General features: G+C 39.5%; 1 protein-coding gene across 8 annotated transcripts in view; it reads left to right on the forward strand.

Annotated features, from left to right (window-relative positions):
• AZIN1 (antizyme inhibitor 1) overlaps window positions 1-14,591 on the forward strand; it is a 38,236-nt gene that overhangs the window by 11,877 nt on the left and 11,768 nt on the right. For 3 of the 8 annotated variants that reach the window (NM_001291456.1, XM_078352422.1, XM_035276316.3), the window contains 4 exon segments: window positions 2,816-2,961; window positions 9,278-9,474; window positions 12,538-12,711; window positions 13,589-13,761. In NM_001291456.1, the coding sequence (NP_001278385.1) occupies window positions 9,373-9,474; window positions 12,538-12,711; window positions 13,589-13,761 (449 nt within the window). In that variant the 5' untranslated portion in view covers window positions 2,816-2,961; window positions 9,278-9,372. 8 annotated transcript variants of the gene reach the window in all.

The raw sequence follows: 14,591 nt of genomic DNA on the forward strand, positions 1-14,591 counted from the left end.
AAGTCACAAATGCTTTGTTCTTTCTCTTTAGTTATGTCTTATAAAAACTTAATTGTAACGGCTTTTTGGTTTTATATTCTAGTTGAATTCTTTAGTTGCTTAGCATGTTCTTAGGATATAGCTCTTACAGTGACTCTGCTCGTATAGACCAAAATTAATTTTAGCCCCCCTACCCACCCATTTTTTGTTTTGAAATGGAGTCTCTGTTGCCCAGGCTGGAGTGCAGCGGTGCCATCTTGGCGCACTGCAACCTCCACCTCCCAGATTCAAGCAATTCTCCCTGCTTCAGCCTCCCAAACAGCTGGGATTACAGGCACCCGCAATCATGCCTGGCTAATTTTGTATTTTTAGTAGAGACAGAGTTTTGTCATGTTGATCAGGCTGGTCTCCTGACCTCAGGTGATCTGCCTTCTTTGGCCTCCCAAAGTGCTGGGATTACAGGCGTGAGCCCCGTGCCTGGCAATATATGAGCTTTATGTTGACTTCAAATAACTATTTTTTGAGATGGAGTTTTGCTGTTGTTGCCCAGGCTGGAGTACAATGACGCAGTCTCGGCTCACCGCAACCTCCACCTCCCAAGTTCAAGCAATTCTCCTGCCTCAGCCTCCCGAGTAGCACACACCACCATCTCAGCTAATTTTGTGTTTTTAGTAGAGAAGGGGTTTCTCCATGTTGGTCAGGCTGGTCTCAATCTCCCAACCTGAGGAAATCTGCCCACCTCGTCCTCCCAAAGTGCTGGGATTACAGGCCTGAGCCACCGTGCCCAGCGCAGATTACTTTTTGTCTACTTCTTGATCTTTACTGAAAGGATCCCTTGATGCCCAGCTTGCTATATTTGGCATAACCAAAGGTAGGATGGCGTTACTCTGGTATGTTCAACATGGAAACTACGACTAAAAAAAATGCCCCCCCCCCCCAAATAATCTTCCTAATGAGAGGTTTGCTATCCTAAATTCATAAAGAGCTCCTACAGATAAATAAAAGGCAAAATCAAGAAAATGGGCAGAAGACTTGAAAACTGTTTCGCATTAACAGCCTAGCAGTTCCAGTCCCAGGTATGTGTTCTAGACTATGTGCTACTTAAACTGCCAGTCAATGGAATGTAAAGTACCACAGCACCCAACACTGTTTCAGGGTCACACAGAGAATTTAAAAATTAAGTAACAAAGGAATGATGATTAGAGATGGTCTGAACAAATTTTAAGGGATATGTACCCATCACCACCTGGGAGAGATGTACAGGGGCCTCTGAGGTATTGCAGCTTATTTTATTTTTTTGAGATGGAGTTTCATTCTTGTTGCCCAAGCTGGACTACTACAATGGTGTGATCTCGGCTCACTGTAACCTCCGCCTCCCAGATTCAAGCAACTCTTCTGCCGCACCCATCCGAGTAGCTGGGATTATAGGCGCACACCACCACGCCCAGCTAATTTTGTGTATTTTTACTGGAAACGGAGTTTCACCATGTTAGACAGGCTGGTCTTGAACTCCTGACCTCAGGTGATCCACCCACTTTGGCCTCCCAAAGTGCTGGGATTTCAGGTGTGAGCCACTGCACCTGGCTGTATCTTATTTCTTAATAACCTACTTAACCTGGTCTTCTTCATAATTACTGTATTGCACATGTATTACTATGTTTTCCTTGGTAGGCAGGGGATAAGCAGACAATGAGCTCTGCCCTAAGGTAACCAATATAGTGCCTCTCTTTAAAGGATTATTCTCTATGCTTGATTGAAACCAGGAAAGCTAGAAAACTTGAAATTAATGATTATGTACTTCATGTTGTATTGTAATAGTCATCTTTAATGTTATTAAATTGCCAAAAGGGATGTAAATATTTCACTTGTGTGCACATAAGCACACGCTTTAGTACACACAAATTTTCTGCAGAAAAGAACAAGTCTACACATTTAATAGTCAAGACAACATTTTTAAGGGAGTCTAATTGTGTTGATTCCATAGGCAAAAGTAATATTGCTGTGAGAATTCTGTATTTTAATATGTATAGTGAGACAGTGTGTTGGGCAGTCTTTACACAAGCAGGCTTAGCCTGTTAGGCATGTTCCCTTTAGGATTTTTCACCCCCTTACATATTTTCTATTCATTCTTGTTATTCTCCTTTAAAACAATTACTTAGCAGTCACCTTTTTTTCCTCCTGTAGGGTTACTTAGTTTTTTGCAACCTTATCGCCTGAAAAATAATTTTAGGGGTATGCATTGTGATTACTGACTTTCTTATTGAAGCAAGCCTTGTCCTTTGAGTACTCGATGTAGGCTGTTGTTATTGTCTGTCACTTATTTCAGGGTCCAGAGTAGTAGAAGTTTATCTGATCTTAGGATCACCCAATTTATAGGGATTTTCTTCCAGTTTCATTATGTAGCTTCACTCTTTCCTAGTGATTCAGACCTACTCAAGGCTTCACAACAATAGTACCAGAGTCATTGTTTAGAAGCTTCTAGTGTTCTTCTAGTCAATTACTTTTAAAGTTATTCTGTGCGGTAAGTAACATTATTTCCTGTTGTGGGTAGAATACAGAGGGACTTAAGCAACATTGTGTATTTTTAAAAGCAACATTGTTTTTAAAGCTGTGAACTGAGTGCCAAATCATCAATGCCTATGAAAAATAAAAGTAGAAATGTGCTTAGGCATCTTCAGAGTAACAGTAATAGTGTAAATTTCAGAATATCTTTTCTCATTTTTAATGAGCAAAAATCCTTTTAGAAAAATAATTGATGTATTAAGGTTGGGTTTCCTGCTTAGGTATCTCTGAAACAGTATTCTCAACCTTTCAGCTCTCCCTGTTCTACTTCCAGGGAGGTCTTCACTTCAGAAATCCAAGACTCATATTCATCCAGCTTGGTGTCAAGTGGGCTGTTGCTGCCAGAATTATCTTGTGATTATTTGAGAGATGTATCAGTTTCTTCTGAAGTACAATCAACTGTAGAAGCCTTTGTAGCAGGTGTGTAACAAGGCAAGTGCCCAGCTGCTGCAGCCACTACTCTTGGAGCTACCCTCTCGATGAACATGAGGACTCAGCGGCCTCATGAAAGGCTCCAGGGAGCAGTGTGTGGTTCTTTGGAGCCTTTTGTTTCTTTTGGCAGCTCTTCATGAAAAATGTATTAACAAAAAACACCAATATGAAGGTGTGAATAAGGAATGTTACATATTTTTTCTTCTCAGTTATGAGTCTAAGAGGAAATTATTAATAAAAGTAGTATTGTGGTTATAGCTACTGTGTTAAAGTAACCTGAGCTTTCTCAACCGTATGTTAACAAGGTGGTTGAAATAGCTTAAAAGTGCTTGTGAGTAGAGAATACTTTCTAGTGTCTGTTGATATTACTAGACATCAGAGCTCTTATGAAAAACAGATTTGCTGGCCAGGCACGGTAGCTCACGCCTGTAATCCCAGCACTCTGGGAGGCCGAGGCAGGCAGATCATGAGGTCAGGAGTTGGAGACCAGCCTGGCCAACATAGTGAAACCCCGTCTCTACTAAAAATATAAAAAAAGAAAAAGATGGGCCTGGTGGCAGGCACCTGTAGTCCCAACTACTTGGGAGGCTGAGCAGGGGAATCGCTTGAACCCAAGAGGCAGAGGTTGCAGTGAGCTGATACACCACTGCACTCCAGCCTGGGTGATGGAGTGAGGCTCTGTCTCCCAAAAAAAAAAGCTGTTCAGTTCTAATGAAGAGAAACTAAGATTTACATGGAGAAGATTTTTTTCCCCCAAGTTTAACTAATTCAAGGTCCAATAGCACCAGAATATGTTTGAGCCAGTAAATAGCCCTGTTTCTGATGTGTAAGCCAGAAGTGGTACAGTTTCTTCTGGGAATTATTTTCATCCAGAATTTTAGGGAGGAGGTTTGGTATATCACCTTGGTTTGAGTCTGCATTCTTAGTGGAGAGTATGGAGATGTCCTGGAAAGAGTCCCTGTGGTGTTTTGTTTTTGGAGATGGATCTCAGTCTGTTGTCCACACTGGAGTGCAGTAGTACCATGTTGGCTCACTGTAACCTCTGCCTCCCAGGTTCAAGTGATTCCCCTGCTTCAGCCTCTGGAATAGCTGGGACTACCGGCGTGCTCCACCACACCCAGCTAATATTTGTATTTTTAGTAGAGATGGGGTTTCATCATATTGGCCAGGATGGGTCCTGATCTCCTGACCTTGTGATTCTCCTGCCTCAGCCTCTCAAAGTGCTGGGATTACAGGCATGAGCCACTGTGTCCTGCCCCCTGTGGTGTTTAAGATTGAGGTAGATTCACTTAGTGAATCTGGTGTAAGGTATAAACTGCTCACCCCGATACATGCACACTTATTTTCATGCTTGCATCCTAGAACATGCTGTGTCTGTGACTCTTGGTTTAACATATTGTCACCAGTTAACTTTAATACCTCCTGAAACATTTTAGCAAAATATTTCTTCACTTAGTGCTTTTAGTAAGGCATAAATGTCAGAACGTAAAGCTTTCTTTTTGTAACAATGGAATTGTAAACTATTTTTGCTAATATATTAAGAAAACTGCAAGCAGTGATCCCAGAGGTATGATTTGAGAGAGATTGGGGCACCATATATAGGAAAGACTTGAGCAGCCTACCTCACGCACCTACTTATCCCTTTTCAATTTTTGGAAATATTGGGCTTCCAAGTGGCATTTTACTGGGACAAAGTTTGTTGCCTCAAGATGTAATAGAAAATTTAACCAGGCATAGTGACTCATACTGGTAATATCAGCACTTAGAGAGGCAGAGGCAGTAGGATAGCTTGAGCCCAAGAATTAGAGACTAGCCTGGCCAATGTAGTGAGACCCTATTATCCACAAAGAGGAAAAAAAATCACCTGTTGTTGAAGGTATTTGTGTTTTACAGATTCTTTTGAGGGAATTGGCTTTTTCTTGGCCTTTTCGTCTTTTTTTTTTTCATTGGTTCTTTGGAATGGCCAGTCCTACAGGCCTTTTAGTCTTTAATAGTAGCTGATAGTTGAGCTTTGCATTCACAGGCATCTGTAGCTTAATGACAGATACATTCTGAGAAATGTGTCATTATGTGACATTGTAGTTGTTTGAGCATCATAATGTATGTATAGAAACCTAGATAGTACAGCCTACAACACACCTAGGCTGTATGGTGTAGCTTACTGCTCCTAGGCTGCCGTCCTGTATAGCGAATTACTGTACTGAATACTGTAGACAGTAGTAACACAGTGGTATTTGTGTATATCTAAACACAGAAAAGTCACAGTAAAAATATGGTATTGTGGGACCACTTTCATACATTTGATCTGTCCTTGTCAACATTGTTATGCAACACATGACTACATCTGGATTGCTTGCATATCAAGGAAAATAAAAAATGAGTTGGACATGGTGGCATGTGACAGTAGTCCCAGCTGCAGGGACTGACTGAGCTGAGGTAGGACTGAAGGCTGTGGTGGGAGGATCACCTGAGCAGGTTGAGACTTCAGTGGGCTGTGATCATGCCACGGCCCTCTAGTCTGGGTGACAGAGTGACACCTTTTCTCAAGAAAAAAGAATAGACCTACTATTTTAGTACATTTCCTGGGATTTTATTACCAACACCCCTAAGTTTAAGAACTTCCCACTCTTCGTTGTGACTTCTTTCGTCCATTTGTTTCAGAGTACCTACTCTGGGCTAGGAATTTACAGTAATCCCAAAGCCTTCCAGAGAACATCAAAGAAAATAAACCTCCCTTAGAGCTTTATCGGTCTTGGTTTTTGTGATGTTTTTTCTTTTAGAGATGGAGTCTCCCTGTGTTGCTCAGATTGATCTCAAACTTCTGGCCTCATAAAATCCTCCTGCCTCAAATTCCAAAGCATTGGGTTCAGTCAACTATTTTATTGTAGTTTTCTGTATAGTGAAAGAAAACAAATGTTACTATACTGCATTTGTGGATTCAGGTGATCCTTAATCCATTTTGTCAAGTACTGCCAATATAGCAAATGAATTTTATTTCATTTTTCCAACAGAATGATTTTGTCACTCAGCTGGGACTTGGTTAACAATTCTGCTGTTACTTCTGAGGTGACAGTTCCATTTCAAAGATGAATAACCAAGTCGACAAGCACTGTATCTTTCCTTTAGAGGAGGTCATGTTTTTCACTATATTTATATTGATAATGCCACTGTATATGTTAGCTATTTTGGTTTAGCCTTCAGTTGATGTTTACAATTATTTAGCTTTTATTTTTAAAAGTCTAATTTATGGTGACAAAAAGCTGGTCAGTGGTTGCCTGGGGTGGAGTTGGGGACGTGCTGCAAAAGGGACATCATATGAAGAAAGGCTATGAATAGGCATGATACTGTCTTTATACCAGTGTGAATAAACTTAGCATTTTTCTACAAGTATGAGTGAGTATTCATGTGTCCGAAACGGGTTGATTATGTGGAGATGATAAAGTCCTTTTAAAGAGACTGAAAACTGTGTTGGATTTCCAAAAAAAGGAGTCCTATGTTTTAACAGGGATGGGATCTGGGGAAGCTGAGTTTTCATCTTGTTTTAAACATGGCTTGATCATTAGTGTCTCTAGAGCTAACCTACTTAATTACTCCATTCCTCAGTATATAAATGGGGCTAATACTGTCATTGTGGTGGTAAGGGTTAAAATAATACTGAATAGATGAAATAGAACAGCTGGGAGACTGCTATAAATACATTTACTATTAGATTTAAGCTAGCTTAGCAGGCAGTAAGAGTTGAACCTATGAAATTACATGGTTTGAAAATATTTGAGAAAAAAAAATCTTTATCCATATCATCATACTACTGTGGAAGAAGCTCTGAAGAATATAGGTAGTCAGCAAGAAAGACTTGATCCAGTGGGCCTGATGTCTTTGTAAGTACTGAGGATCCTGAATGTTACAGGAAAATTGCTCTTCCTAAGAATACTGTGGCTAGGAAACAAAGGCTTATCTTATACCCTGACTTTGAAAGCTAGACCTTCTGTATTTGGCAGCAGTTGCCTGTGATGGTCTATAATCAATAACCAAAGGTTTTCATGTAAATACCAAATACTACATATGTATTAGACTTAGGAACTGAGATACAGTTAAGTCCTCACTGAACATCGTCAATTAGTTCTTGGAAACTGCGACTTAAAGCAAAAAGACATACAGCAAGCCCTCAAATAACATTTCATTATAGTGTCAAGAAAAAGATGGTTTTGTTTTACCTCATTTGCTTAAAAGACACAGTTTGCAAGAAGCTATTGACATAAAGTGAGGACACAATTTACTTATTTTTTTTCCATTTCAAAGTATTTTATTTAGGCCAAAAGTCTTGATTATGTATTTTAAAAAATCTATTAATAGTAGAATAAGTGAAAACTGGCTGCTATGCCAAAAAGATTAGTGATGCTAACCCTAACAGGAAGTTTCTACCTTACTTTCTTACATTTATCTCTTTAAATGAGTGACCTTTATTTTTTTTTATTGTTCTTAGTGCCCAGCTAAGTATCCTCCAAAAATTGGTGGTTTAAATTGCTTAAAATACACAGGTATTCTCAGCCTAAAATGTCTATTTTCTGGGCACAGATTTACAGCAGTCTTGTTACAGCAATATTTTGAGGATGTGCAGACCGTGATTTGACTTCACTGCATAAATACTAGATCTATTCAGATAGGCCTCAATTAACTTGATAAAAACATCCTCAACTTTTCAGTCCATGCAATAGCATGAAAGAGATCTGATGAGTTGAACTCAATGCAGTTGGCTTATTGGAAATGAAGCTGTTAGTATTTTAAGGTTAAAACTAAGCATTTGTATTTCATGAAGTTTGACTAATACAGCTTGTTAAGGACTGTTTAAAAATTTCTAAAAAATGCTAACACTTTTAAGAACCATCGAAATGGAGTATACTTTCAGTACAGTGGCCGTCAACCAAGGGTGAACTCTAGCTTGGGGCATTGGAGGGGGTGAAAGGGGATGGTGGGAGGGAATCAAGGACACAGGAAAGGCTGTGCAGGTTTTAAAATAGGCTGCCAAGACAGCTGGACTATGCCCATTATTAATGTGGCAATCAGAAGTTAGTACCAAATAATGAGTAGTATTCTGTCTGGTGGACTTGTTTTATCTCATTTATGTCGAAGTTATTTCCTAAAGTAACCTAAGGACCAGTGAAGTTCAACAAAGAAGATAAACCTATATGTCAGTATGTGCTTGCCCCAGGAGAATGAGTGCTCTGTGGGAGTGGGCAGGCTTATTTTACTGATTTCATTGAAGAGGGTTAGGATTTAGCTTAAAGCTTTTTTTAAAAATCAGATTTCTTGGTAACTGGCTTAGGATGTACAGATACGTAGCTTATAAGCCTAGTTTCTAATTAGGTTGTTTTGCATTTCTGACAACTGACAACTTAGTTTTAGCTCAATTATATCTAGCTAGCACATAAACATGTTTTTAATTCATATGCTTTATGGGTTTTTTTTTTTTTTTTTTTTTTACAACAACCTATGGAAGAAATAAGATAGTTAACTGAGGTTTGGAGACATTGATGTAGATACTACGAAATTATGCAACCAGGATGAGGTCTTCTGACTCCTAGTCCAGTGATTTCACCAAAGCAACTCACCTTATAACATTGCTAACTTGATGTAGCTAGTACTATTTTAGCTTGAAGTAAGGCTTAGGCAGTCTGTATATCAAAGATTCAGATTGTTCCCTAAAGCCATCCTCCACCATCACCCATTTTTATTGCTTTCACCTACTTGGGAACTTTTTTAGGAGAGACAGGGTCTTGCTGCATTGTCCAGGCTGGTCTCAAACTCCTGGGCTCAAGCAATCCAGCCTGGGCTTCCCAAAGTGCTGGGATTGCAGGCGTGGGCTACCATGCCCATCCAGGAATTTCTGCAATTACCTGGCAGTGCTGTTAATGTGGCTGACAGTATATTAAAAGTTTAGACTGGTATTTTGGTTTCTTGGCTGCAGATATTTCACTAGCTTTCTTTACTTTTAAAATGGGTAAAATTATGTGTTATAGGAGCACAAAATAATATTATACAGATTGGGTCTGCAGCTCTGTAAATAAGGTGATAATATAGGCTGTATTTTATTGTGTATATATGTGACTTACTCCTTCAAATTATATTGACCTTTTTGGATAAATGTATAAAGCATTAATGTATTTGCTTTTTTAAGTGAGTGTTAAAGGATAATAATCAGGTGTTTCTGAAATTGTTAAATGATTGCATACATTTCTCACTAAATTAGGCACTTAGAACACTTTCATACATAATACAGACTTTTATATAACTTCTATTTTGACAGTTTGTTGCATATTCTAAGGACCCAGACATAGGCTTGGTGGCCCGTCTCTTGTTTTTCCTGGTTTATGACTTTCGGCTTTGTGGAATACGGCTGAGATGAAAGGATTTATTGATGATGCAAACTACTCCGTTGGCCTGTTGGATGAAGGAACAAACCTTGGAAATGTTATTGATAACTATGTTTATGAACATACCCTGGTGAGTGCCATTTCTCAAATACAGCGTTTGTCATTTTCTAAGCTCTAAAACATCAGTGCTTTTTAATTTCCAAGATGGTAATCGATCAAAAGTAGTTGGTTCAGATGTTAACTTTTCCAGGTTGATTTAACTTGACCTTCCTCGCCAACACCCATTCCCCTTGGTGATCCATTTTTCTTTCTTGTACACATTTAAAAATCCTCCCTATGGCCCTTTCCCTGCTATGCCTTTTAGCATCTGACACTCACGTGTGTTATGTTTATTGATGTGATACCAGCCAACCTTTTCTAATCAGTACATGGCTAGTTACTCATTTTTCTCAATTTGTTTTCTTTTTTTGGAGACAAAGCCTCACTGTGCCATCCAAGCTGGAATGCAGTGGCGTTATCTTGGCTCACGTGCAACCCTTACCTCCTGAGCTCAAGCAATTCTCCTGCCTCAGCCTCCTGAGTAGCTAGAATTACAGGTGCATGCCACCACGCCTGGCTAATTTTTGTATTCCACCCCCGCCAACCAGAGACGGAGCCTTGCTCTGTCACCCAGGCTGGAGTGCAGTGGCGCAGTCTTGGCTCACTGCAACCTCCATCTCCCGGGTTCAAGCGATTTCCCCTGCCTCAGCCACCACCACATGTATTTTTAGTAGAGACAGGTTTCACCATGTTGGCCAGTCTGGTCTCAAACTCCCGACCTTGCGATCTGCCTGCCTTGTCCTCCCAAGTGCTGGGATTACAGGCGGCAGCTGCTGGGCCTGGTCTTAATTGTATTCTTCAGTGGATATAAGTTTACTTTCAGATAATGTTGGTTGTGTACTACATTCATTGAAAGTTTGATAATTTATCCTGAATGCTTTCTCTCTATTCCTCTGAGTCAACTTCTACAGAATCATATACTCAATGCTACTTAAGGTTTTTTTTCTTTTTTATTGATGAAATTTTGCTCTTGTTGCCCAGGCTGGAGCACAGTGGTGGAATCTCAGCTCACTGCAACCTCAGCCTCCCTGGTTCAAGCAATTCTCGTGCCTCAGCCTCCCGAGTAGCTGGGGTTACAGGTGCCTGCTGTTAGGCCTGGCTAATGTTTGTATTTTTAGTGGAGACAGGGTTTCACCATGTTGACTAGGCTGGTCTTAAACTCCTGACCTCAGGTGATCCACCTGTCTTGGCGTCCCAGAGTGCTGAGATTGCAGGTGTGAGCCACCATGCCCAGCCTAGTCATTTTTTTTTTTATATTAGACTTAACTGATATAATTTCTTTTTTTATTGGAGAAAATTTTTATATTCCCCCAAACTTGTTAGAGAATTGTTTTCATGTTACTGGTGTTCAGTAATATCCAAAAATCATCTCTCCTTCTCTTGACCTTCATTCTACAGACATGTTCATCTTCCCCTTGTCCATCCAAAAATCTCTCCGTCTTCCTCTGCCATTCAGCTTCTTGAAACTTGACATATTAGTCATGAAATTTGTCATATTGGCCAACCAATTTCTGCCAAGCCATTCTTCAGTTAATTGCCACTGGGAAGCTCCTTGTCAAATTTTGATGATCTTTCTCTTAGTCAGTTAACTATTATTTTGACTTTTTGTAACACTTTTCAGGGGTCAGATAATCTTTGAAATATTCCTTTCATCCATTCTTGTTCCACATCTAAATTGTCCCACATTAGTAACATTCAGTGAGGATTAGTCCTCAACTCTATTATGTCCTGGCTCTGTCATTCAGTCTACCTTTTGTTTCTCCTGTCTCACTTAACCTTGGTCTTGCCTCCGTAATGTTCTTGATGAATACAAGGGGAACCTCCTCCATTCCCATTATTTATAGTTTTTGCAGGTGTCCTTATAGTGACCTCCTAACTTACCTCCCTTTTCATTGTCCTCTTGTTTGCCAGAGCTTGCTTAAATACAAGGCTTCCCTGCTCCCTAAATTTGTTTTTCATTGCCTGCTGATCCAGACTCAAATCATGCCGAGGATAAGAAAAGAAGCTGAATACCTTGTTGTTTCATCCCATTTCTCTTGGCGGTACCCATAAATACCTTTTTTCCCCCATCAAGTTAAATACAAACTTTGTGTCTCCATAATACTATAGATATCAGGTCTTGTGAGGATGGTTAACTTAATGCAACTGTTAAAATTCTGTTGCACATAGCATAATTTGCATTTATATCAATTGGGCACTATATTCCAATAATGGAGAATTTCAATGCTGTGAATTAAAGAGTTGAAAACAAAAAATTGTTTTCATGGCTTCTCAAACAGCATTTGGATGTTCTATGTCCTAAATAAGATTTCTTTGCCTGCCATCTAACACTGAGTAATATAAGTTCTGTTAACTCATAAGTCATCACTCTAGTCCTAGAATAGCCACAACTGTAGGAAAATTATTCTTATTTAGGCTTATCTGATATTCGGTGGACTTTCATACTTTTAAAATCTAATTTTGACATCTCCATGTGCAAACTAACCTGGTCTTTTTAAAAACTATTTCCTGGTTAGGCATGGTGGCTCACACCTTTAATCCCAGCATTTTGGAAGGCCAAGGTGGGAGGATTGCTTGAGCTCCAGGAGTTGGAGGCTGTAGTAAGCTATGATTGCACCACTGCCCTCCAGTCTGGGCTACAGTGACCACTCGACTCTGAAAAACTGATAAAATAAGAGGTTTGCCATGTTGTCTTAAGGTGCAGTTTTAATGGTGATTAGGAAATTGCATCCTGAACTGCCAAAGTATTTTAAACAGTGGGGGAAGCATGTGAGAAAATTGGTTTCCTTCCTTCAGCTATCAAAAAGTAAAATCAAGGAAATTCACTGACTTCTGTCACTGCAATCGATAATACTATGCTAGTGGAGCACAAGGAAAAGTAATCAAATATAAGAAAGAACAAATGTGTTTAGAGTCTCTTAATGTTTACTAAATCTAGTTAAATCACACTTAACAAGCTTTAAATGTACTACTATATGTAAATATGTCTTGGCCCATGTTTTTGTGGAGGAAAAGAGGTATTCTTTCCTGTTTTGATACTTGAGTTTCAATGTTTTTTTTGTTCATGTTTGTCTTTTTTTCATAACCATAATAGACAGGGAAAAAGGCATTTTTTGTGGGAGATCTTGGAAAGATTGTGAAGAAACACAGTCAATGGCAGAATGTAGTGGCTCAGATAAAGCCATTCTACACAGTGAAGTGCAACTCTGCTCCAGCCGTGCTTGAGATTTTGGCAGCTCTTGGAACTGGATTTGCTTGCTCCAGTAAAGTAAGTGTTTTACATTTTTTTTGAAAGCAAACGGAAACATTTAATAATTTAACATTATAGTTACAGCAGTTGGAGAACAAATGCAAAGAAGTTTGACTTTTTGGATGAAGTTTTAAAATAATTGTTTAAATCTACAGCCTCATGTTGGAAAATTACAAGCTCTTCAAGTGCACCAGTGAAAGGGAAGTTTCTGTGTGATGAGTCTTTGAAACATTGTATCTTTATTAATCGAAAACTTTAATTTGTATCTCCTTCTTAATCAAGAGCTACTTCTAGACCAAACTACTACTGACTACAGCAAATATCTAAACTCAGATTTCTCTGGTGCTTCATTTTAACAATTTTTAGGCCAGGAACAATGGCTAACACCTGTAATTCCACCACTTTGAGAGGCTGAGGTGAGAGTTGCTTGAGCCAGGAGTTCAGGACCAGCCTCTGCAACAAAGTGAGACCTCATCTCACTATTTATTTATTGAGACAGAGTCTCGCTCTGTTGCCAGGCTGGAGTGCAGTGGTGTCATCTCAGTTCACTGCAACCTCCACCTTTCAGGTTCAAGTGATTCTTCTGCTTCAGCCTCCTGAGTAGCTGGGACTACAGGCATGTGCCTAATTTAAAAATTAGTTTGTCCAGGCACGGTGACTCACACCTGTACTCGTAGCACTTTGGGAGGCTGAGGTAGGAGGATCACTTGAGCAGCTCAGGAGATGGAAGCTGCGTTGAGCTATGATTGTGCCACTGCACTTTAGCCTGGGAGACAGAGTGAGACTCTGGCTTTAAAAGGGCTGGGGGTGGTGGGATTAATAGAGTAGTAGAGGAAACATTACCAGAATATGAACTGTGGCATTATGTATTCTTAATTTAACCTCGTTTTCACAGAATGAAATGGCTTTAGTGCAAGAGTTGGGTGTATCTCCAGAAAATATTATTTACATAAGTCCTTGCAAGCAAGTGTCTCAGATAAAGTATGCAGCAAAAGTTGGAGTGAATATCATGACATGTGACAATGAAATTGAATTGAAGAAAATTGCACGTAATCACCCAAATGCCAAGTAAGTATAAAGCTAAGTACTTGAAAATGTTATCTTACCACTTAGAGGATTGGGTCTGTCTTTTTTCTGGGAAGAAGGAGCATTAGAGCAATAGTGTGTATCATATTTATAACTTAAAGGGTCCTCTATGGGAAAGCCTAGTAGCATTTTATTGGCTCTCTACTTCTGACCCTTCATGTGGAACTGGGATTAAAAATAATAAGGGGCTGGGCACAGTGGCTCGTGCCTGTAATCTCAGCACTTTTGGAGGCCGAGGCAGGTAGATCACCTGTGGTCAGGAGTTCTAGATTAGCCTGACCAATATGATGAAACATCATTTCTACTAAAAATATGTAAATTAGCCAGGCGTTGTGGAGCACACCTGTAAATCTCAGCTACTTTGGAGGCTGAGACAGGAGAATCACTTCAACCCAGGAGGTAAAAGTTGCAATGAGCCAAGATTACGCCATTGTACTCCAGCCTGGGCAATGAGCAAAACTCCATCTCAAAAAAAAAAAAAAAAATGGCATGGCAGTTTGGGGATATGATCTTGTAATCTTCAAGGAATCCTTGATAGTTGATTGGTGTGATATTCAAATTAGGGCCATGGCTATATTTTCATTATTGCAATAACTGAGTTTGAAAATGTGTTCTAAATAGGATATATTTTGGTCAGCTTTTTTTTTCTGTTTAGCTGAGGGTCTAATCTACCCTAGGCCATAGTTCCTGAATGCTCATCTTTACTGACAGTGTCTTAGAAGCCTAGTCCATAGATTTGGGGGGTTTTGTTTTTAAGGCTTATACTTTTCTTTTTGAACATGAATTTTATTTTTTTACTTGCATTTTCATGC

The sequence above is a fragment of the Callithrix jacchus genome, chromosome 16 (assembly GCF_049354715.1).
Source record: "Callithrix jacchus isolate 240 chromosome 16, calJac240_pri, whole genome shotgun sequence".
Lineage (NCBI taxonomy): Eukaryota > Metazoa > Chordata > Mammalia > Primates > Cebidae > Callithrix > Callithrix jacchus.